The sequence below is a fragment of the Salvelinus alpinus genome, chromosome 13, assembly GCF_045679555.1.
Source record: "Salvelinus alpinus chromosome 13, SLU_Salpinus.1, whole genome shotgun sequence".
In the NCBI taxonomy this organism is placed as follows: Eukaryota; Metazoa; Chordata; class Actinopteri; order Salmoniformes; family Salmonidae; genus Salvelinus; species Salvelinus alpinus.
This window is the reverse complement of record NC_092098.1, coordinates 24,134,855-24,156,943: the sequence shown is the minus strand read 5'-3', so window position 1 is coordinate 24,156,943 and position 22,089 is coordinate 24,134,855. Positions and strand designations below refer to the sequence as shown.

The 22,089-nt window shown below is 40.4% G+C and overlaps 1 protein-coding gene across 4 annotated transcripts; it reads left to right on the top strand.

Annotated features, from left to right (window-relative positions):
- Positions 1-1,912: 1,912 nt before the first annotated feature.
- Positions 1,913-22,089, top strand: LOC139537430 (diacylglycerol O-acyltransferase 2-like). 4 transcript variants are annotated; one of them, XM_071338694.1, is made up of 9 exons: positions 2,073-2,357; positions 3,816-3,947; positions 9,062-9,169; positions 9,321-9,356; positions 9,449-9,519; positions 16,946-17,150; positions 17,529-17,703; positions 19,280-19,482; positions 20,438-22,089. In XM_071338694.1, the coding sequence occupies exons 1-9, from the start codon at positions 2,318-2,320 to the stop codon at positions 20,590-20,592; spliced, it is 1,125 nt and encodes a 374-aa protein (XP_071194795.1). In that variant the 5' UTR covers positions 2,073-2,317; the 3' UTR covers positions 20,593-22,089. The 4 variants fall into 4 exon arrangements, with proteins under 4 accessions (XP_071194796.1, XP_071194795.1, XP_071194799.1 ...); XM_071338698.1 differs by lacking the exon at positions 2,073-2,357 and adding an exon at positions 3,350-3,558; XM_071338696.1 differs by lacking the exon at positions 2,073-2,357 and adding an exon at positions 3,350-3,678.

The following is a 22,089-nucleotide window of genomic DNA, read 5'->3' as shown; positions in this document are numbered from 1 at the left end:
CATCTACTTTGCGACCACTCATGCTGTAAACACCGTTCAGTTCAAAGTGAATGGCACAAATCCATATATGGCAATGGTCTATTTGCATATAGGGATACCGCAGCTATGATTGGTTATGGCGCACCGGTCTGTGTCGAGTACGGGCCTGAGTCATGCCTGTCAATGGAATAGAATCCTACTCCAATGCGCTCTGCATAGAAGAACATTTCTTGCATAGTTTGTTTTGTTTCGGTATGTTGCATTGAAAGTGTCTAATATTGTGTTGATTCGATCACAATTCCCACAGTAGAGGGAAACTTTGTTAGTGTTCACTAAGGGGGAAAACTAGAAAGTTGAGTTTAGTTCAATCTCGTGCTTCTCTGTGCGGGCTGATATTTATTCTGCGTGGCAGTCCTGGGAGCTGCTTGCCTGAACATTGCTCGAGAGTATCCTTTCGGTGGCTAGCACAGAAGTGTTTTAAAATCCACCACACCCTCTTTGAATCAGCTGATGTTTTTTCTATGGAGAAAAGCATGCACACATTTATAAACGACATGCTATTATCTTTTTATCTATAAAATAAAATAGTTTTTATCACTTTACACATTTATTTGGGGATTTCACCCCTGTAAACGTAATTTGCCTGATGACATGAGAGTCGAGAAGGAGAGTCTAATTTCGTACAAGCCATTTGTTTCCACGTTTCCTTGCCTACGCTCGATTACCTTTCACCTTTTTAAACTAGCGAGGAGAGGACAGAGAAGAGGAGGCGACCAAATCCAATTGAGATTCTCCCTTAAAATCAAGCCGCTTCCTGCACCCAAATGGTGCCACCATGCTGAACACAGACTTATATGTATTATTTCCCTTTGAGGCTCAGAGGCTGAGCAACACTTATCTGAAGTTAAGCTAAAGATTCGTTTTTACAAATTATGATTCACAAAAATGTACCCATAACATGTCTAGCATTTTCGAACATAAGGGAAGGGCTAAATCAAATTGAGCAACAGCTTGATGGAATCCCAGATTTTTTTCTGAATATGTTGACATTACCTTTTCAATACAGTAGGAACAGTGAAAGGTTGTCTTTTACCAACATGTATCATCTCATGTCATCTTCTCTGTTCTTTAGGCCTACTGGAGGACACACAATACGATTGCTGCTTAGCATAGCCACGGGAAGTATTTTGGGGGTGAGGTGCTGTGATTCTTTTGCCGATGGGGGATTTTTTTGGGGGGTGCCCGTGCTGAAGACCTCTATTGCTCCACAAATACAGGACCCAGTAAAGGCCGAGTGCACAACTTTTGTGAAATGTTTTTAACGAAATATATTTGAGTGTTTACCAGCATTTGTCAAAATAGCAGTTAATCTGATATTACTTGTGGAATATAAAAATAATTGCTTGACACAGAAAGGGACAGGGCAACAACTCTTACTATTAAAACTATTGTATGCTGCAAGATACTGTTCTTAATTATACAACTACCTTTTTTGCTATAGTAGAGATGCTGAAAAAATGTTTTTGCCCATGCTACAGACATCTATATCAGTCAGCTAATTCTAGTAAAGACCCAGTGCACTACTTTTGTGACTTTAAAAAATATATATATATATATTTGATTTTGATTTTTCAGGGGTTTGCTGCAGTACTCCAACTTCCCACGGCTATGCAGATTAGGCCTATATGTATGAATCATAACTTGCCTAACAAATATTTTCAAGTGATTGGAAACAGTTGCCATCAGGCCTCTTGTTTCCCCAGGCCAATTGTTTGACACCTCTGCTCATGTCAATTATTCTACCTTTACAGGTAAGCAACTAGTCTCACGTGGCCAACCTTCCAAAGCCCTGCTGTAGTAAACAACTATGCCTGGGCTATACCATAGTGACCTGTTACGCATGTTTGACTTTGACCTGTTCAGCTTCATGGCGTTAAAAGTTAGAAATCCATAAGAATTGCATAGCAGTGCAGGCTGTCAGATAAGATAGAAATGGTCAAAACACGACCGTTGATCGACGCCGACATCACGTCACTGCAGTACTTGATAAATAAGTGGTTGAGAGTGCTTTCAGACCCCCGCAGGCTGACGTGAGAAAAATAATTTAGCGCAATTTGCATCCTCTTCGGTTCTTCTACAGGAGCGCATCGGTTTGGACCCAATACACCTCCCACCCTCTCTCACGTACTGACTTTGAACGGGCTCCTCCCATACGGGTTAAATGCCGCTCAGTTATTCAATTTAATGCAGTCATGATAGAGGAACTGTAGAGTTGATCAACTTTATTGTAGTAAATATTTCCAAGTATTGTAATCTGTTAATTCCCGGAGCCACAGTTATGAAGACAATACTTGCTGCCTACCCCGGTGTCCTAAAAGGTAAGAGTTGCGCCCTAATGGAAAATGCACTGTTTGCATGCAGACTTCAAACATCATATCCCCCGAGCGTCTTTTAGAAATGCATCCCCTTCATGATACTCCAAATCCTATTGTGTTGACGTTTAATCCGTTTTGTAGAAGCAGCTTGCAATACGTTCTGAAATGACGGAGGACTATGGCAGCCCAAACATAATCAGAACTTTGTTGTGGATGCTATAGTTTCGTGTTAGCAATAGTTTTCATATTTCGTATTTCATAACTTCCATTTTGTAAATAGTGACTGACCCCCTTGTTTGTTAGACAACTCTGTGTGATCAAATGGTCATGTAGGCTGCATCTATGTGCTTTCTGTTGATACACTGTGTGTAGGGAAACCTTTTGGGATTAAGGGATTAAGTAACGATAGGCTCTTGTCTAGAAATTACCACACTTCATTGTCATGTGAGCCATTTGTTCTGAAATACACAGATAGTCAACAGATAAGTGTGTGTACTGTATGCGTGAGTGTGTGATGAAGAGTGTATCTGGGCACAATGGTTTTCATACATGTTGCTTGTATATTTTTGTGTGTTTACGGGTCTGATCTGTGAAGGCAGAGAAGTGAAAATAGTACACCAGGGCCAGTTCAGTAGGAAAACATGAACGTTGAAGATAGAAATATCATGAATAGACCTGACAAGATCCCTTATTCTACATGCCAGAGAGGCAAGAATGTTCAACATAATCTATTTCTATTTGCAACGTTCCACAACGTTGTGCCCTTCTGCTGCCCGATAGTGGGCAGATGTGAGGTCAGTGATTTATTCACTGTGTAGTACTACTAGTTCACATCATGTCCCTGACCCTCTGAGGCTGATCCTACCCAGTAGCCCTGACTGAAAGCATCATTGACTTAATGTGAGAGTGTGGGCCAGAGTGCAGAATGGCCAATGTTTGTTTTACAGCATGACAGTGTTATTTAGTCTTCCAAATGGGATTATGTGGCTGTGTTGTCCTGTAGCATGGGGAGGATCTGTTGATCAGGCACCATGAGCTTGGGTAGATTTAGCACAGTCCCCTCAGTGGCTCTCTCTTATGCTGTGGACTGGTCTGTCACGGTCACTTCTACATGTAGCTGTCTGGACTGTGTCTCTGCTCTATCTCTATAGCGACTGCAGTGGCGGGGGGAATTTGACGTGACATGTGGTGTTTATTGCTTGTGGTCTGTTTCAACACAGAGCTTTGTAAGGCATGAGCCTTTGTTCAGTGTCTCACGTCTATAATCTAATTTCCCTTGTTCATGTGTGTTTCTGTGGTTGACAGACTGAAAGCCTGGGAAAAGGTTGATGACAGTTTCATTATTTTATCTCTTTAGTCTTCTTGCTGACTCCCTCGTGACTGTCTGTGACTTAATCCATTGATGTGGTTCTTATGTACTGTACAGTATGACTCATTTATGACCCTGTCAATCTCCTTTAGGCACCGGCTGCAGCATCCTCTCCGCCCTGCAGGACCTACCCTCCGCTCCTTGGCCTGCACTCCGATCCAAGATGGAGAAACACCTTCAGGTCATCTCAGTTCTGCAGTGGGTCATCAGCTTCCTCGCCATGGGTGAGTGTGCGATTGTCTCTCTGTGTGGCTCTAACTAGTAGTGGCTGAAGGATATAGTGACCTGTGACCTTACAAGGAGATCAAGCCCGTAAGCTGTGTCCTCCTCACGCTTTTTTACTACTAGAAATGTTATTTGAGAATAGCTTTTTCACTGGTGGGCCATATACAGTGCCTTCATAATGTAGGCATGCCCTTTGATTTATTCCACAGTTTGTTGTGTTACAGCCTGAATTCAAAATGTATTAAATATAAAAATGCTCACCCATCTACACACAATACCCCATAAGGATAAAGTGAAAACATGTTTTTGAAATTTTGGCAAATTCATTGAAAATGTAATACAGAAATATCTAATTTACATACAGTAAGTATTCATACCCCTGTGTCAATACTTTGTAGAAGCACCTTTGGCAGCGATTACAGCTGAGAGTCTCTAAAGCCTTGTTCACACTGCAGGCCTTAATGCTCAAATCAGTTTTGTTTTTCAAATCCGTTTTGGACTACCAACTGTCCAAACAGCAAGTTACATGTGACCAAATCAGATGTATTTGTGTGTGTTCAGACAGCAGTCATTTGCTGACACAGCTATGCTAGTTGTCATAGTAATGACGGGTGTGTTTGCAGGGGTGCAGGCTGATAGTGTCACGCCCTGACCATAGTTAGCGTTGTATGTTTCTATGTTTTGTTTGGTCAGGGTGTGATATGAGTGGGCATTCTATGTTGTATGTCTAGTTTGTCTGTTTCTATGTGGTTGGCCTGATATGGTTCTCAATCAGAGGCAGGTGTTAGTCGTTGTCTCTGATTGGGAGCCATATTTAGGTAGCCTGTTTTGTCTTCGTGGGTTGTGGGTGATTGTTCCTGTGTTCCTGTGTTTACTATACGGGACTGTTACGTTTTCGCTCGTTCACTTTGTTGTTTTTGTTTCAGTGTTCTATTTTCTTTATTAAAATATGGACACTTACCATGCTGCGCATTGGTCCTCCGATCCTTCCTACTACTAGGAAGAAGACGAGCGTTACAGATTGGTGGTTGTGCTCATGCTTCCTATCACTCAGAAGTTATGTAGCAAGCCTGCCATGGATGTTTCCCAGTTGCTTTGATTGTTCAAAATCATAGGGTAAGAACACTTTTAAAGCCTCAAAGGATAAAATCCAACTTTCAAAACGAGTCCTAGCTAGGTAGCTGTCTAGCTTTCTAGCACGTTCACTAATTTGTTTGTAAACAATTAACAAGCTAGTTAGCTACCACATGTTCTTGTCAAACTGTCAACGGTAATTAGCAAGCAACAAGATATGCCAAATAACAGTCTAAAAACCACTTGAGGGCAAATAAATCAGATTTGAGCGTTCAGACAAGTCACATGGTCAAGAATCAGATTTGTATCTGACTTCAAACCACCTACGAAGGTGGTTTGAAATGTAGCTTGAAATATCCGATTCCATGTGCTTTTTGGCTGTTCAGAATACAGGAATAATAACAAATAAATATAAATTATGCAAATAAATAGGATTTGAGTCACTTCAAACTGCCAATGTGAACACGACTTAAGAGCTTTTCACACCTTGATTGTGCAACATTTGTCTATTATTTTTTTCAAAATTCTTCAAGCTCTGTCAAATAAGATTCTTGCCATGGATTTTCAAGTAGATTTAAGTTAAAACTAACTCGGTCTCTCAGGAACCTTCAATGTCTTCTTGGTAAGCAACTCGTGTAGATTTGGCCTTGTGTTTTAGGTTATTGTACTGCTGAAAGGTGAATTCATCTTCCAGTGTCTGGTGGAAAGCAGACTGAACCAGGTTTTACTCTAGGATTTTGCCTGTGCTTAGCTCCATTTCATTTATGTTTTGTCTTGAAAAACTCCCCAGTCCTTAACGATTACAAGCATATCCATAACATGATGCAGCCACCACTATGATTGAAAATATGGAGAGTGGTACTCAGTAATGTGTTGCAATGGATTTGCCCCAAATAACACTTTGTGTTCAGGACAAAAAGGTAATTGCTTTGCCACATTTTTTGCAGTATTACCTTGTTGCAAACAGGATGCATGTTTTGGAATATTTTTATTCTATACAGGCTTCCTTCTTTCCACTCTGTCAATTAGGTTAGTATTGTGGAGTAACTAAAATATTGTTAATCCATCCTCAGTTTTCTCCTATCACAGCCATTAAAGTCTGTCACTGTTTTAAAGTCACCATTGGCCTCATGGTGAAATCCCTGAGCGGTTTCCTTCCTCTCCGGCAACTGAGTTAGGAAGGACGCCTGTATCTTTGTAGTGACTGTGTATTGATACACCATCTAAAGTGTAATTAATAACTTGCTCAAAGGGATATTCAATGTCTGCTTTTTTATTTCTACCAATCTACCTCCCTTCTTTGCGAGACATTGGAAAACTGGTCTTTGTTTTTGAATCTGTGTTTGAAATTCATTGCTCGACTGAGGGACCTTACAGATAATTGTATGTGTGGGGTAAAGAGATGAGGTAGTCCTAAAAAAATAATTGTAAACACTATAATTGCACACAGAGTGTGACCATGCAACTTATTATGTGACTTGTTAAGCATATTTTTACTTCTGAATTTATTTAGGCTTGTCATAACTGCCATGACTGAAGACATTTCAGCATTTCATTTGTAATTAATTTCTAAAAACATAATTCCACTTTGACAATATGGGGTATTGTGTGTAAGCCACTGACAAAAAATCTAAATGTAATCCATTTCAAATTCAGGCTGTAACACAACAAAATGTGGAAAAAGTTAAGGGGTATGAATACTTTCTGAAGGCACTTAAATGTAATGTCGGGCCTCGTGGAAACCGCAACTTTGTCAGTAAACTTTCCAAATGTTGACAAAACAAAATATGCTAGACAAGGTGGGATCTTTTTGTGTCAGTAAAATGAATTCTGCAAGAAATGATGATGGAAACACCTTTATGCGCAAATATTGATATAATAAAGTGGTATGCCTGATCACCGACAACGATGAGACAGCCTATAGGGAGGAGTTCAGAGACCTGCCTGTGTGGTGCCCTGGATAACAACCTTTCCCTCAACGTGATCAAGACAAAGGAGTTTTTTTTTATTTGTTCAACTAGGCAAGTCAGTTAAGGACACATTTTTATTTACAATGACGGCCGACCAGGGAAGAGGCAGAACGACAGATTTTTACCTTGTCAACCCAGGGATTCGATCCAGCAACCTTTTGGTTACTTGCCCAACGTTCTAACCACTAGGCTACCTGCCGCCCCAAGATGATTGTGGACTACAGGAAAAGGAGGAACGAGCACGCCCCCATTCTCATCGACGGGGCTGCAGTGGAACAGGTTGAGAGCTTCAAGTTCCTTGGTGTCCACATCACCAACAAACTATCATGGTCCAAACACACTAAGACAGTCGTGAAGAGGGCACGACCAAGCCTATTCCCCCTCAGGAGACTGAAAAGATTTGGCATGGGTCCTCAGATTCTCAAAAGGTTCTACAGCTGGACCATCAAGAGCATCCTGACTGGTTGCATCACTGCCTGGTATGGCAACTGCTCGGCTTCCGACCGCAAGACACTACAGAAGGTAGTGCGTACGGCCCAGTACATCACTGGGGCCAAGCTTCCTGCCATCCAGGACCTCTATACCAGGTGGTGTCAGAGGAAGGCCCTAAAAATGGTCAAAGACTCCAGCCACTCTAGTCATAGACTGTTCTCTGTGCTACCGCACGGCAAGCGGTACCAGAGCGCCAAGTCTAGGTCCAAAATGCTTCTTATTAACAGCTTCTACCCCCAAAGCCATAAGACTCCTGAACATCTAATCAAATGGCTACCCAGACTATTTGCATTACCCCCCCCCCCCCCTCCCCTTTTTACACTGTTGCTACTCTGTTTATTATCTATGCATCGTAATAACTCTACCTACATGTACACATTAACTCAATTACCTCGACTAACCGGTGCCCCTCCACATTGAAAATGTACCAGTACCCCCTGTATATAGCCTCGCTAATGTTATTTTACTGCTGCTCTTTAATTATTTACTTTTCTATTTTTGACTTAATACTTATTTTTCTTAAAAGTGCATTGTTGGTTAAGGGCTTGTAAGTAAGCATTTCACTGTAAGGTCTACAACTGTTGTATTCAGCGCATGTGACAAATCAAATTTTATTTTATTTGGAATAACCATCATATCGAAGTAATCTTGGAGTCACATGATGACATGGTGTGGGGTCCTCCCACCATGACTCGGGAAACCATTTAGTTTATTAGGCTACAGAGGTCAAAGCTAGAAGTATTCCAGCTTTTGTCAAATTAACGTTGAAACTAGATTTGTTTTGTGCATTTTAGCCAATCGTAGCCCTTTTCCTAACCTTAACCAAATTCTTCTAACCTGCTACGTTAATTATCCTAACCAGGTGCGTAAGTTATCCTAACCTGCTACAAAAATAAAATCTGATGTTAATTTGACAAAAGCTGCATCCCTTCTAGCCATATCCGGCTACAGATGAAATAAGTTATGATGAACTTCACAGGGTGGTGAAAGTGCATGGTATGAGCTTGATGCTCCTTTCCAATAAATATTCTTATTCTGGTGACATGATGGTCGATGCTTGACTGACATTTGACAAATACAAATATTCTCGCACTTATCCATAATAATCTCATCATGTAGACTAACCTACCCGCAGAGCCTTCCCGCACTTTATCTGTGAGCTGTTGGCTAGAGAACATGTACCAAGACCTTTCTAGGCCTAATTAACTACCTAACTTATCCATAGAGTAGAAAATGCGATGGAAACACATTGAATATCACATTTGTATTTGGTACATGAAAAAGTAAATTTTGTGTGCACTACGTCATCACCCACTGAATTGTATCTGCAACAAGTCAGTTTGGAACACCGGTGGTAGGAAAATGCGCATATTTTCTTTTTGCAGATTTTAGAATATTCACGACTATCTTTTGCCAATTGGATGGAAAACTAGCTAGTAAGGTACTTAAATGTTACTCAGAAATGATTTGATATTGAGATAAAAACAGTTGCATTGGACCTTTAATGAAGTGTGGTACAGTACAGGTGCTGAATGCCTGTTCCTCTGCTCTCTCCCCTATCATTTCCTACCCCGTAGGTGCCGCTGGCACTGTGCTCTTAATCTACATGTTCTGCACAGACCTCTGGGTGATCGCTGCCATGTACACTGCCTGGCTCATCTTTGACTGGAACACCCCCAAACAAGGCAAGTACCGCAGCCCTGGGATTTGAACTTGCAACATTTTGGTTACTGGCTTAACCTCAAGGCTATCGCTGCCCTATTGTAATTAAATGTAGTGCCCTAAATGGGAAATGGGTGTCATTTCAGACGCAGTGTTTTGTGTCTGTGACCATAGGGAGCTGTGCTGGGAAATTGGGTAATTGTCACCCAGGTACTGCTGATGTAAATGATTCAGTATGTGTGTTACATTATTCAGGATGTGGGTTATAGTCTGACTGGAGATCTTTACCTCTGCCTTATCAGGTGGCAGGAGGTCGTCTTGGGTGAGGAACTGGACCATGTGGACTTATTTCAGAGACTACTTCCCCATCAGGGTGAGTGGAAAGGAATAGGCTTAACATTTAAAGGGTCTCTCTGCGTCTGCGTGTGTGCGTGCAATGTGTGTTGGGGTGTGAAGCCAGAAAATTAAGATTGCTATCAACCTGGAAATGTGTGATAGAATACATGTACAGTGGGGCAAAAAAGTATTTAGTCAGCCACCAATTGTGCAAGTTCTCCCACTTAAAAAGATGAGAGAGGCCTGTAATGTTCATCATAGGTACACTTCAGCTATGACAGACAAAATGAGAAACAAAAATCCAGAAAATCACATTGTAGGATTTTTAATGAATTTATTTGCAAATTATGGTGGAAAATAAGTATTTGGTCACCTACAAACAAGCAAGATTTCTGGCTCTCACAGACCTGTAACTTCTTTAAGAGGCTCCTCTGTCCTCCACTCGTTACCTGTATTAATGGCACCTGTTTGAACTTGTTATCAGTATAAAAGACACCTGTCCACAACCTCAAACAGTCACACTCCAAACTCCACTATGGCCAAGACCAAAGAGCTGTCAAAGGACACCAGAAACAAAATTGTAGACCTGCACCAGGCTGGGAAGACTGAATCTGCAATAGGTAAGCATCTTGGTTTGAAGAAATCAACTGTGGGAGCAATTATTAGGAAATGGAAGACATACAAGACCACTGATAATCTCCCTCGATCTAGGGCTCCACGCAAGATCTCACCCCGTGAGGTCAAAATGATCACAAGAACGGTGAGCAAAAATCCCAGAACCACACGGGGGGACCTAGTGAATGACCTGCAGAGAGCTGGGACCAAAGTAACAAAGCCTACCATCAGTAACACACTACGCCGCCAGGGACTCAAATCCTGCAGTGCCAGACGTGTCCCCCTGCTTAAGCCAGTACATGTCCAGGCCCGTCTGAAGTTTGCTAGAGAGCATTTGGATGATCCAGAAGAAGATTGGGAGAATGTCATATGGTCAGATGAAACCAAAATAGAACTTTTTGGTAAACTCAACTCGTCGTGTTTGGAGGACAAAGAATGCTGAGTTGCATCCAAAGAACACCATACCTACTGTGAAGCATGGGGGTGGAAACATCATGCTTTGGGGCTGTTTTTCTGCAAAGGGACCAGGACGACTGATCCGTGTAAAGGACAGAATGAATGGGGCCATGTATCGTGAGATTTTGAGTGAAAACCTCCTTCCATCAGCAAGGGCATTGAAGATGAAATGTGGCTTGGTCTTTCAGCATGACAATGATCCCAAACACACCGCCCGGGCAACGAAGGAGTGGCTTCGTAAGAAGCATTTCAAGGTCCTGGAGTGGCCTAGCCAGTCTCCAGATCTCAACCCCATAGAAAATCTTTGGAGGGAGTTGAAAGTCTGTGTTGCCCAGCAACTTTTGTTATTGACCAAATACTTATTTTCCACCATAATTTGCAAATAAATTCATTAAAAATCCTACAATGTGATTTTCTGGATTTTTTTTTCTCATTTTGTCTGTCATAGTTGAAGTGTACCTATGATGAAATTACAGGCCTCTTTCATCTTTTTAAGTGGGAGAACTTGCACAATTGGTGGCTGACTAAATACTTTTTTGCCCCACTGTATTTGTTGTATTCAGCAGCACTGCCTGTACAGATGATACAATTAGCTTTTTCTGGTCAGATACAAAGTTAAAGATCATCAATATTGTTATTGATTATGGTGTATCCCAGTAACAGTATCCTATTAGCACAGGCATGAAGATGGTGTTATCTGTGACTGTATCCAGTATCAGCTGGAGGTTCCATGCTGTTCCTTGTCCCTTGTGATAATGCTTTAAAGGAGTTTACTTTGGTTGGAAGGATAGACTTTGCCCCACATGATAGGAGAAAGCTCTTTGATTAGTTTGTTTTTCATTTGTATTATTTCGCTCCTCCGCACTTGGAGATTGTTGGGAGACACACACTGAGGAGAGAGAGGATGGGCATACGCTGCTTTATAGGACATCAGCCTTGACAGAAATCACAGTGGAAGAAGTTAAGGTTAAGCAATGAGAAATGCAGGTGATTTGACTATTAGTTTGTTCAAGTGGAAATAAAATGGGATTCTCACGAAACTGGCACTTGACAAAAAAAAGGGGTACAAAATTTAAAAAAATCACCAGAATTCCTCTTGGATTAGAATCTGTATTTATCTATTTCATAATTATTGTTATGTTTATTGATGAGATATTATGCATTTTCCCACAATTTCCAAAACTACCAACACACAAATTCTCATTACCACAACAGCTTTCGAAATCCAAAAAAGTACTAAACAAATACATTGCTAATATGTTTTGACATTGCTCACCTGATGAAAAGGCTTGAGTTAAACAACACGGAAAACAAATATATTTACAATTTTATTATAAAAAAACCTTTTCAGAATCTATTTTTTTGTCATAATTACTTGGATATACATGTTTTTATGTACACATATTTGTATTAAGAACAAAAGGCACACGATCAGATTAAGTCAAAATTATTCAAGTCTAAATTGTATTTTTCCTAATATTTCCTAAATATTAGTGCATTACGGTAATGATAACCAGGTTTGGAAGATAATGCATTTTTCTGTAATGAGTTTTGCAATTGAAAAACTGTACTGAGATTTAGTAACCTAACACATCATCAAACTGTGTCAATTGTTATTCCCAGATGATTTGCATAATACAAATCCTTGATCTTAATGCAATTGACTAAATTACCCCTTATTTTAGCAAAAGTACTGTAATTACGTGCATGTATTTTCAAAAGTGGACTTAAGCATAAAGTGACATTTTTTGAAAAAGTTATTTCTCCAAGGTAATTACAGGTAATATTAGTGTATTTGGACCAGTGTTGGGGGTAGCACGTTTACGTTTACGGAGAACACCTCTGATCTTTGCCATTGATCGCTTCTGTGATAGTAAAGCCCATAGAGGGCTTCACCATCTAGTGGAAAGTGTGCCCTCTAGATATTCATTTCTGTGCCATCAGCACTAGCGGCTGGAGATAAATATTTTGAATGAAAAGAAAGGACATCTGTACAGAGGTTGAGCTTATATTAGGCTGTGCAACATAATGTACATTTCATAGGATGACACGTACTGTATAGGTTAAAGGGATTTTCTATTCATATTTTTAATTCGTCTAACTTTCTCAGGGAACTTCTGACAGCTATCAGACCCTCAGAAAATAATTTCCCCGATCCAAATTATCCATGCATGCAGCTATAGAAATGCGATTTATGCTCCCCATCCAAATTGTGATTTAACATTTTTTAAAGAACTTTTATTATTTTTTTACAATACTTAAAATACACAAACATCCACAACAGGGATGGGCGCTGTATCACTCTCCGCCACATGGTGTGATTTGGATAGGTATAATATCCTAATATTAAATTTTTATTTTAAACATTAGAAATGTGTATGACGAAATTACCAACAGTTTTATTGTTTTACAGGCTGCCTTCCTCCAGCGAGCGAGCAGTACTAACCTGTCCAATGTGATAATGCTATCATTTCAGACAATAGAAAAGTTATATTTGCATCAAAAAGCTTTGTCGAATCCTAATTTGTATGCCTATTCATATAGAGTATACATTATCATAACGCATTGTATAGAGACAGCATTCAATTGCATGATCAGTGCCCTGGCACATATGGCTGCTGTGTTGTGGATGATCAATTTGGACATGTGCTCTCAAGCCAAAGGAGGAGAAATGGAAATATTGATTTCGATGGTTGACATTACAGAAATGTAGGTCGATATTTTCTTGTCTCGTTAAGGGATTCAAACAACAGTTCTTGTACATCCCTACATTTCACATAAATGTTGTCTTGTGTCGTGGAGGGGCACGGCCCCGGTGGACTCTCGAATAGTCTTTTGCGCAAATGTAGGCCTGCTCCAAAATTCAGACATAAATACATCAATGAATACATCAGCCTTACATTAGGAAATAAAAGATGAGCTTGTGACCAAGGTCTTTCCGATCCGGTTGAAATATTGAATTAATTATTGAATTAGTTAGATTACATATTAGTAGCCTATCTTTGGTAGAGAGTGCGCGACTCGCTCCCTCCGACAGTTGAGATTTTTTTATGAAAGTAATGAAAAGTAATAAACGCGTTACTTTCCACGCAAAGTAATATTGTAACGTCTTACATGTAATGCAGTCAAGGCTGGTGGGAGGAGCTATAGGAGGACGGGCTCATTGTAATGGCTGGAATGGAGTAATTGGAATGGAGTCAAACTTGGTTTCCATATGTTTGATTCCATTCCAGCCATTACAATGAGCCCGTCCTCCTATAGCTCCTCCCACCAGCCGCCACTGATTTAATTAGTTTTTCCCAATTTTACCTTTTTAGTCATTTCGGTAATGAGAAGGTCAAGTGTCTTAAAGGGGATGTTTGAGAATAAGATCCTCATTCTGAAGGCATATAAGTGAATACATTAAATGAACTTGTGCTCATCTAAGGACTACTCCTCTAGATTATGTATCATGGGTGAATAAAACATTTAAATAATTAAACTCGAAATAGTGTTACGTAATGAGAAATGTCCACAGACATTGTGTTTTTAGGTATTAAATATTATAGTTTAATGGAAACTTCAACTAGTATAACTACATCAACATTTTGTTTTATTCAAATGAGTTAGGTTTTTCTATAAAATGTTTATACAATGACCTGAGAAATCCGGATTCATTTCGGTAATAAGAATTGGGGTGAAAATGTATAAAATTCTGACGGAAAATGTATTTAAAATAAGACACTGTGCCATAAACTAGGCAGAATGATGATTGTTGCAGAAGCACCATGGTTTTCTAACTCAATTTGCTATTGCCATTATTAAAACTGATTTCATGAGAATCATGATACCCCCCAATGGTGACAATAATTATTGGTATTTAACATATTCCATATCGTCTCTTTTGGGAAAAACTAATTAGGAAAAACTAATTAAATCAGTGGCGGCTGGTGGGAGGAGCTATAGGAGGACGGGCTCATTGTAATGGCTGGAATGGAATCAAACATATGGAAACCAAGTTTGACTCCATTCCAATTCCGCACCGATTGGTGTTACCTCATTAGTCAGAATGTGTTACACCTATGCTGGCTTGTCCATCTTGTTAGTAGGAAGGTGTTTCAGCTGTGCTGGGCCAGGTGCTATTTTTTTAAGAGTGACTGGCTCCAGTTGTCTTTAGTGATGTGCAGGGTCAACGCCTTTAGTTGGTGCTCCCGATTTGATTTCTAGAAAAACATTATTTTGTCTGATTTCCCTGTTTTCATTTTGCTCCACCTTTATGGTTTACTTCCTGTCTTCCAGTTTGGTATGTTTTTTTTTTTTTTTGCCTCTTAGTGGGTGCATTTAGTGGATGATCATGATGGGTGTCTTAGGTCCCAGTTGTTGTTGCTATGCAACTTTCAGTGGACACCCCCATGAGTGCCTTTTTAGAACCCCTCCTAAAACCCCACCTGTTTTGGTTGTTGTCAGTGACTCTTTGTTAGTTCCCTGTTTCGTTTGAGTGACGTTTTTCTTGCTTGGAAACGTAACAACTTCTTGCTTGGGAACGTGTGTTCAGCCCCCTCCTGTAATCCCTGTTCACCCATGACTGCGTGGCCACACGTCTCCAACTCAATCATCAAGTTTGCTGATGACACAACAGTGGTAGGCCTGATTACCAACAATGATGAGACAGCCTACAGGGAGGAGGTGAGAGCCCTGTCGGAGTGGTGCCAGGAAAATAACTTCTTCCTCAACATCAACAAAGCTGAGGAGCTGATTGTGGACTACAGGAGACAGCAGAGAGAGCACGCCATTATGAGCACGCCCCTATCCACATCGACGGGCCCCCACAGCCTGTTCACCCCCCACCATCTACAGGGAGAAGACAGTACAGTTGCATCAAAGCTGAGACCAAGAGACTGAGCAACAGCTTCTATCTGTAGGCCATTAGACTGTTAAACAGTCACCACTAGTCGGCCTACGCCCAGTACCCTGCCCTGAACCTTAATCACTGTTCGAGCCGGCTACCACCCGGTACTCTACTTTGCACTTTAGAGACTGCTGCCCTATGTATATAGTCATTGAATACTTGTCACTAATGTATACTCTCTTCATGTGTATATACTGTATTCTAGTCATGGCTCATGTACCAGTCAAAAGTTTGGACACCTACTCATTCAAGGGTTTTTCTTTATTTTACTATTTTCTACATTGTAGAATAATAATGAAGACATCAAAACTATGAAGGAACACATGGAATCATGTAGTAACCAAACACGTTTTAAACAAATAAAAATATATTTTAGATTCTTCAAAGTAGCCACCCTTTGCCTTGACAGCTTTGCACACTCTAGAAACACAAGCATTTTGTTGCACCTGCAATAACTCAACCATAAACTTTGATTTGATTTACAGTACAGTAATTCCTTGAGTTGGTACCAAAGATTGTTTATTGCTGGTTGTGGAGTTAAGGTTGTGGTTTTCTGACCCAAGGATGTGCTGTATGCCAGGTATTCACAGAGATCTATACGCATTACGTAATTCACCTGGCAGCATCCTGTTTCAGATGAAGGGTTGCTTACCTTGTCTAGCTTGTGCAGCAATGGAGTTGAACAGTTGGTAGACATGCCTGGCTGGGAGCAGCGTGAGTGTAGCAGTACATTCAGGGACAGTGACTATTACATCTTGAGGGTCAGCAAGGTCTCCTTTCTTCCATTTCTTCTACTTACTGTACGCATGTTGTAAACGCCACCTGTTTTCATATCACCAAATGGTAATCTCTTTACATCTACCATGCTATCACTGTGGAAACCTTACAGATGGTGTTAGATAATCTGATAATGTGGTTATGCAATGGGCCTTGTTTGATTAGAGTCCTGTGTACACATCTCTTTGGATCTGTGTGTATATCCTCTGTGCCCTTTCAATTTCTTCCATAAGCGTGGCATTGGGGCACCCGCTTCACTGAAGACACAATTCGTCTCCCACCGTTATGGAGCCTACGCTCTCCTTCTCATACTCGAAACAACTTTTAAGAATATTGAAGCTCTGTAATGGGACTGCTGTTCACAATAGGGGAAACGTGCAGATTAACATCCCAGACACAGAACACTGTTTGTTGCCTGTAATTATTTTATTACTTGAGCGCAAATATGTCATATCAGGGCTAAACTGATAAGCTGTCCCAATTTCAGGGAAATATGCTAAGCCATATAGTACAATGCACAGGTAAATGGCCTTTAACTTCTTGAGACAAGTAATAAAAATAACTTAATGTTATCATAACTGCACAACTGAATTGGCTTAATTTTGTGCAGATTCTCTGACCTGTTAAATTGCTTAACAGCAATTAGTTATGTTAGTAGTTATACTGTAGTTATATTTAGCTTAGTGTGTTAGTAACCACCATGTCTCTTTGTCATCCTGTTAACCAGCTCATCAAGACACACAACCTGCTGCCAAGCCGAAACTACATCTTTGGCTACCACCCCCATGGGATCTTCTCTTTTGGAGCCTTCTGTAACTTCGGAACAGAGGCCACCGGCTTCTCTAAGAAGTTCCCGGGCATCAAGCCTTCCCTGGCCACCCTGGCTGGAAACTTCCGGATGCCAGTCTTTAGAGACTATCTCATGTCTGGAGGTGAGATTGTTTCTTTGAGTTTTGTCCCTCTGTACTCAGTAAACTGCTGATACCAGCCCTGTATCTACCGACTCTAATCTGGTAGAACTCTGAGCTTTGTCCTATTGCCCAATGTAGACTAAACAGCCCCTGTGCCTGCCAAACTGTATTTGCTGATGTCACTATTGTAAAGAGCTGCTTCAGTCAACCTGCGCTGTTAGCTTATTTATCTTCATTTCAAAGGTTTCTTTTGCTCAACATCCACTAAGAATGTTTTTGTGCTCAAACAGTATTGATTTCTCTTCAAATGTGTTCTCCACTGCAAACACACTGACTTGTTTGGTCTTTGGGCCCCATGTGTGATAACTGAGCCTAACCCCATCCTCTTCCATGTGTCAGGTATCTGCCCAGTGAACCGTAACTCCATTGACTACCTCCTCTCTCAGAATGGAACTGGCAATGCAGTGGTCATTGTTGTCGGGGGAGCAGCTGAATCTTTGAACAGTGCTCCAGGAAAGAATTCTGTCACCCTGAATAACCGCAAGGGCTTTGTGAGGTTGGCCCTCCAGCAAGGGTGAGTTTAGAGCACAAACTTCCCGGCCACACATACACACCTCTCAGTTACACGCATCAACTGATCAGACTACATGTTTTGATGTGAGACCTTACTGGGCCAGCACAGACACTGGTGTCGTTATGACCAATTTGATGGAATAGAGAGAGTTGGCTCAACAATAGGTTTGATTGGCACATAAAACATACTTTCATGTGTGGTAATTGGTCCTCAAGTGCTCAGAGCTCCTCCTGACATGCAGTACTGTACACAGACACTGGGTCAAGGCCAAAGGACAGGCTCCATCAGCTTGTGACTCAGAACATATAATATACACTGAACAAAAATATATAAACGCATGTAAAATTTTGGTCCCATGTTTCATGAGCTGAAATAAAAGATCCCAGAAATGTTCCATACACACAATGAACTTATTTCTCACAAATTTGTTGGACAAATTTGTTTACATCCCTGTTAGTGAGCATTTATCCTCTGCCAAGATAATCCACCCACCTGACAAGTGTGGCATATCAATAAGCTGATTAAACAGCATGATCAATACACAGGTGCACCTTGTGCTGGGGACAATAAAAATCCACTCCCATAGGGCGGGCACAATTGACCCAGCGTCGTCCGGGTTAGAGGAGAGTTTGGCCGGGGTAGGCCGTCATTGTAAAATAATAATATGTTCTTAACTGACTTGCCTAGTTAAATTATTTTTTAAAGTTACGTTTTATCAGACAACACGATACCACAGATGTCTCAAGTTTTGAGGGCGTGTGCAATTGGCATACTGACTGCAGGAATGTCCAACAGAGCTGTTGCCAGAGAATTGAATGTTCATTTCCCCCCCATAAACCACCAATAACATAATTTTAGAGAATATGGCAGTACATTCAACTGCCCCACAACCGCAGACCACGTGTATGGCATCGTGTGGGCGAGCAGATTGTTGATGTCAACGTTGTGAACCGAGTGCACCATGGCGTTAGGGTTATGGTATGGGCAGGCATAAGCTATGGACAATGAATCCAATTGCATTTTATCTATGGTAATATGAATGCACAGAGATACCGTGACGAGATCTTGAGGCCCATTGTCGTGCCATTCACCCTCCTCTATGCAAGGGAGATGTGCCACACTGCATGAGGCAAATAAATGGTGAGGTCACACCAGATACTGACTTTTTTGGGATTTTTAGGTATCTGTGACCAACAGATGCATATCTTTATTCCCAGTCATGTGAAATCCATAGATTAGGGTCTAATGAATTTATTTCCATTGACTGATTTCCTTATATGAACTGAATTCAGTAAAATCTTTTAAAATGTTGCATTTATATTTTTGTTCAGTGTATTGTATGCCATTTATCAGACGCTTTATCCCAAGCAACTTAGTCATGAATCGAACCCACTATCCTGGTGTTGCAAGCGCCATGCTTTACCAACTGAGCTACGGAAAACAAAGTCTGGGTAAACTGGTGTAGGTGAGCTGGCATAAACCACATGGTTTAGTAGCCCATCATTCAGTGATCTGATATCTGTTATGCCCTATGAGTAACTTCAGGAGACTATTGTAAACCCCCTCTCTCTGTCAGGTCTGACCTGGTACCAGTCTACTCCTTTGGGGAGAACGATGTGTACAAACAGGTGATCTTCGAGGAGAGAACCTGGTGGCGGCTGGCTCAAAAGCGACTGCAGAAGATTATTGGTTTTGCTCCCTGTCTGTTCCATGGCTGTGGCTTCTTCTCCTCTGACTCCTGGGGAATGGTGCCTTACAACAAACCCATCACCACCATCGGTAAGTAAAACCCTCTCCAAGACCCTACTGACTGTCTCACTAGGGTTGCAAAGCCACCGGTAATTTAACACATTTACCGGAATCTATCGTAATTTTGGTAATTTATACTTGAATAACTTTTGAAAAATGTATTCATATTATAGTATTAATATATTACATCTGTCTCCATATTGTCCATGAGTTTCTAGTAGATAGACCATATGGTTCAATAGCCGCATTCATGAAAAAAGCATTTAATCAACATTATTTTCAATTAATTCAAAAACTCTTCCAACTATTGACTATATTCACAACTGACACCAGTTTGACACCGAAACATTAACAAATGCATGTTGACATAGTAAAAAAGTGTGTAAAAGAGATATATAGGATATTTCATGATATTATCTTCATATGAAAAACAATGGTGTTCTCTTAGTTGATGGTTTATATTTAGGATAATGTTTTACAGCTTTGTCATTCTATTTTTCTATCATCTTACTTCATTATTTCATATATTTGACATGTAATTAGTCCACATGGAAGGCCAGAGATGATTACAGAAGCCTGTGATAATCGGAAGTACCCAAAAGAGCCTCTAGATGTCTTGTAATAGATTAACATAAAATCCTTGAAAGATACCAAAATTCTGGTAGTTTACTGGTAAACTTAGGTTTCCAGTTGTTTACCCTCCCTTTTCAATCCCATCTCTTACAGGTATTTAGTGCTTGTTGACTTAGTTTCTGTTAGGGATTCAGTCTTAGGATGGTCTGTAATTATAATTTCAAGCAGTTGAGCTACTCTAGTTCCTCTGTGTTAACAGAACCATCCACCCAGTCAATATTTACTCTTCCCTGCATCAAGGCCGTATTAATGTTTAACACTACAGCTCATCAAACTACGTATTTCCAATATGTTAAATGCTTTTTAAAGTTGATTTTGGGGATATAGATTTTTACATGTTTATTTCTCTTAGTGGGTGAACCGATCACAGTGCCAAAGATTGAGCAGCCTCCTCGGGATATGGTGGATCTGTACCATGCCATGTACATCAATTCCCTCACGAGCCTCTTTGACAAGTATAAGACCCGCTTCGGCCTGAAGGAGAGTGACATCCTGCACATCCATTGAGAAAGGGTCAGCTGTGGCAGCTGTCTGTTCAGCCCTGCCCCTCATTCACGTGCCTGGCTCTGATTGATTGTCTCTGGAATTCAATCGATATACATTAAGCTGTGTGTATATAAACCCACCGCGCTCTCAGCAACACTCACGTCGGTCCTCCACTCAGGATGAAAATGGCAGGTCTTAGGTCACCTTACTATTCTCTCTGACCTAGTCACTGTCAATGGCAAAGTTGACTAACTTCCATTTATTTAATATTTTATTGAGTGTATGACACATCTATAGATGTGTTCCATGACAGAAAAGATGAGGGAGTATAGTTAAGGTATGCTCCCTTGCTTTAATGTGCAGTGGAACTCCCACTAGGTGGCACTAGAAGGTTACACAAGACACACACAAGCACCATCTTTGTTTCCTCCATGCATCCATGTAATTTTCACTTAGAATAGGCCTGTACAAAGAATGTGTTAAGTGCCATAAAAGGTAAATATAGGATGATGTTTTGAGACCTAACATTTTTTTTGTTGCTAAATGAACAAACAATGCAATTGTAATGGTGTTGCCTTAGTGAGATGTTGATAGTGTGGTTTATTGAGCCAAAGAGCCGATGGGTGTCCCCTCCCCACACATGCACACTTCATTGAAACTTGAAAGTGAAGGAATTCTATTGAATGGATTTAGATTGTGCATATTGGTAATGCAATCTGATTGTGTGATGGCACTAAGTATTAATTGTATTTTGTAAATAAGAACATTTAATGAAAATTAATATATTGATGCACTTTTTGTATTTGTGACAATCCTCTGAGGTATTTCTCTAAAACATGCCTTTGAAAGAGTCCTATGTCAAATTTGCCAATTTCTAAGAGAATCACTATGGTGCTTTTGTCATTTAACCTTGACCTGTGTTTTAGTTTTGTTGTACATTTCTCCACATGAGTGTGTTGACTGGGTTGCAGAGTGTTACCTAGTGCATTGAGGCCCCATGTACTGTAGTGATGGTGATGTAAGAACAATGTCAGGGTGAAGAGCATTTCTTCCTCCACACAGAGTGCAGATTACTGATGAATGAAATTAAGAGATTGCAAAGCATATGCCTTATTTAAAAAAACTACAACTCAAACTTCTTAGGGGGCTTCCACTCAATTGAGTAAAATGGCAAAGGGGTTGCTATCACAGATTTGAATTAGAGTATAAAAGTCACGAACTCCCCTAGTAATTACCAAGAAGTGTTTGAGATTAATCATTTTTTCATATTGGGCATATCAAGTCCATTATCCAGCCAATGATCCTAGGTGCAGAAATGTATGTATGTATGTATGTTGTATATTATGCAAGATAAAAAGACTACAAGATTTCACCTCATGGCAAAATAATTGAGATTGGTGATAAATAGTGTGTCATTCAAAATGTAATTTCTTCTAGCTTCATCTGTGACTTTTTGCAAAGAGCAGTGAACATCCCGCTCTCCTAATTCATGTGCAATAAATAAAGCAATAAATAGCA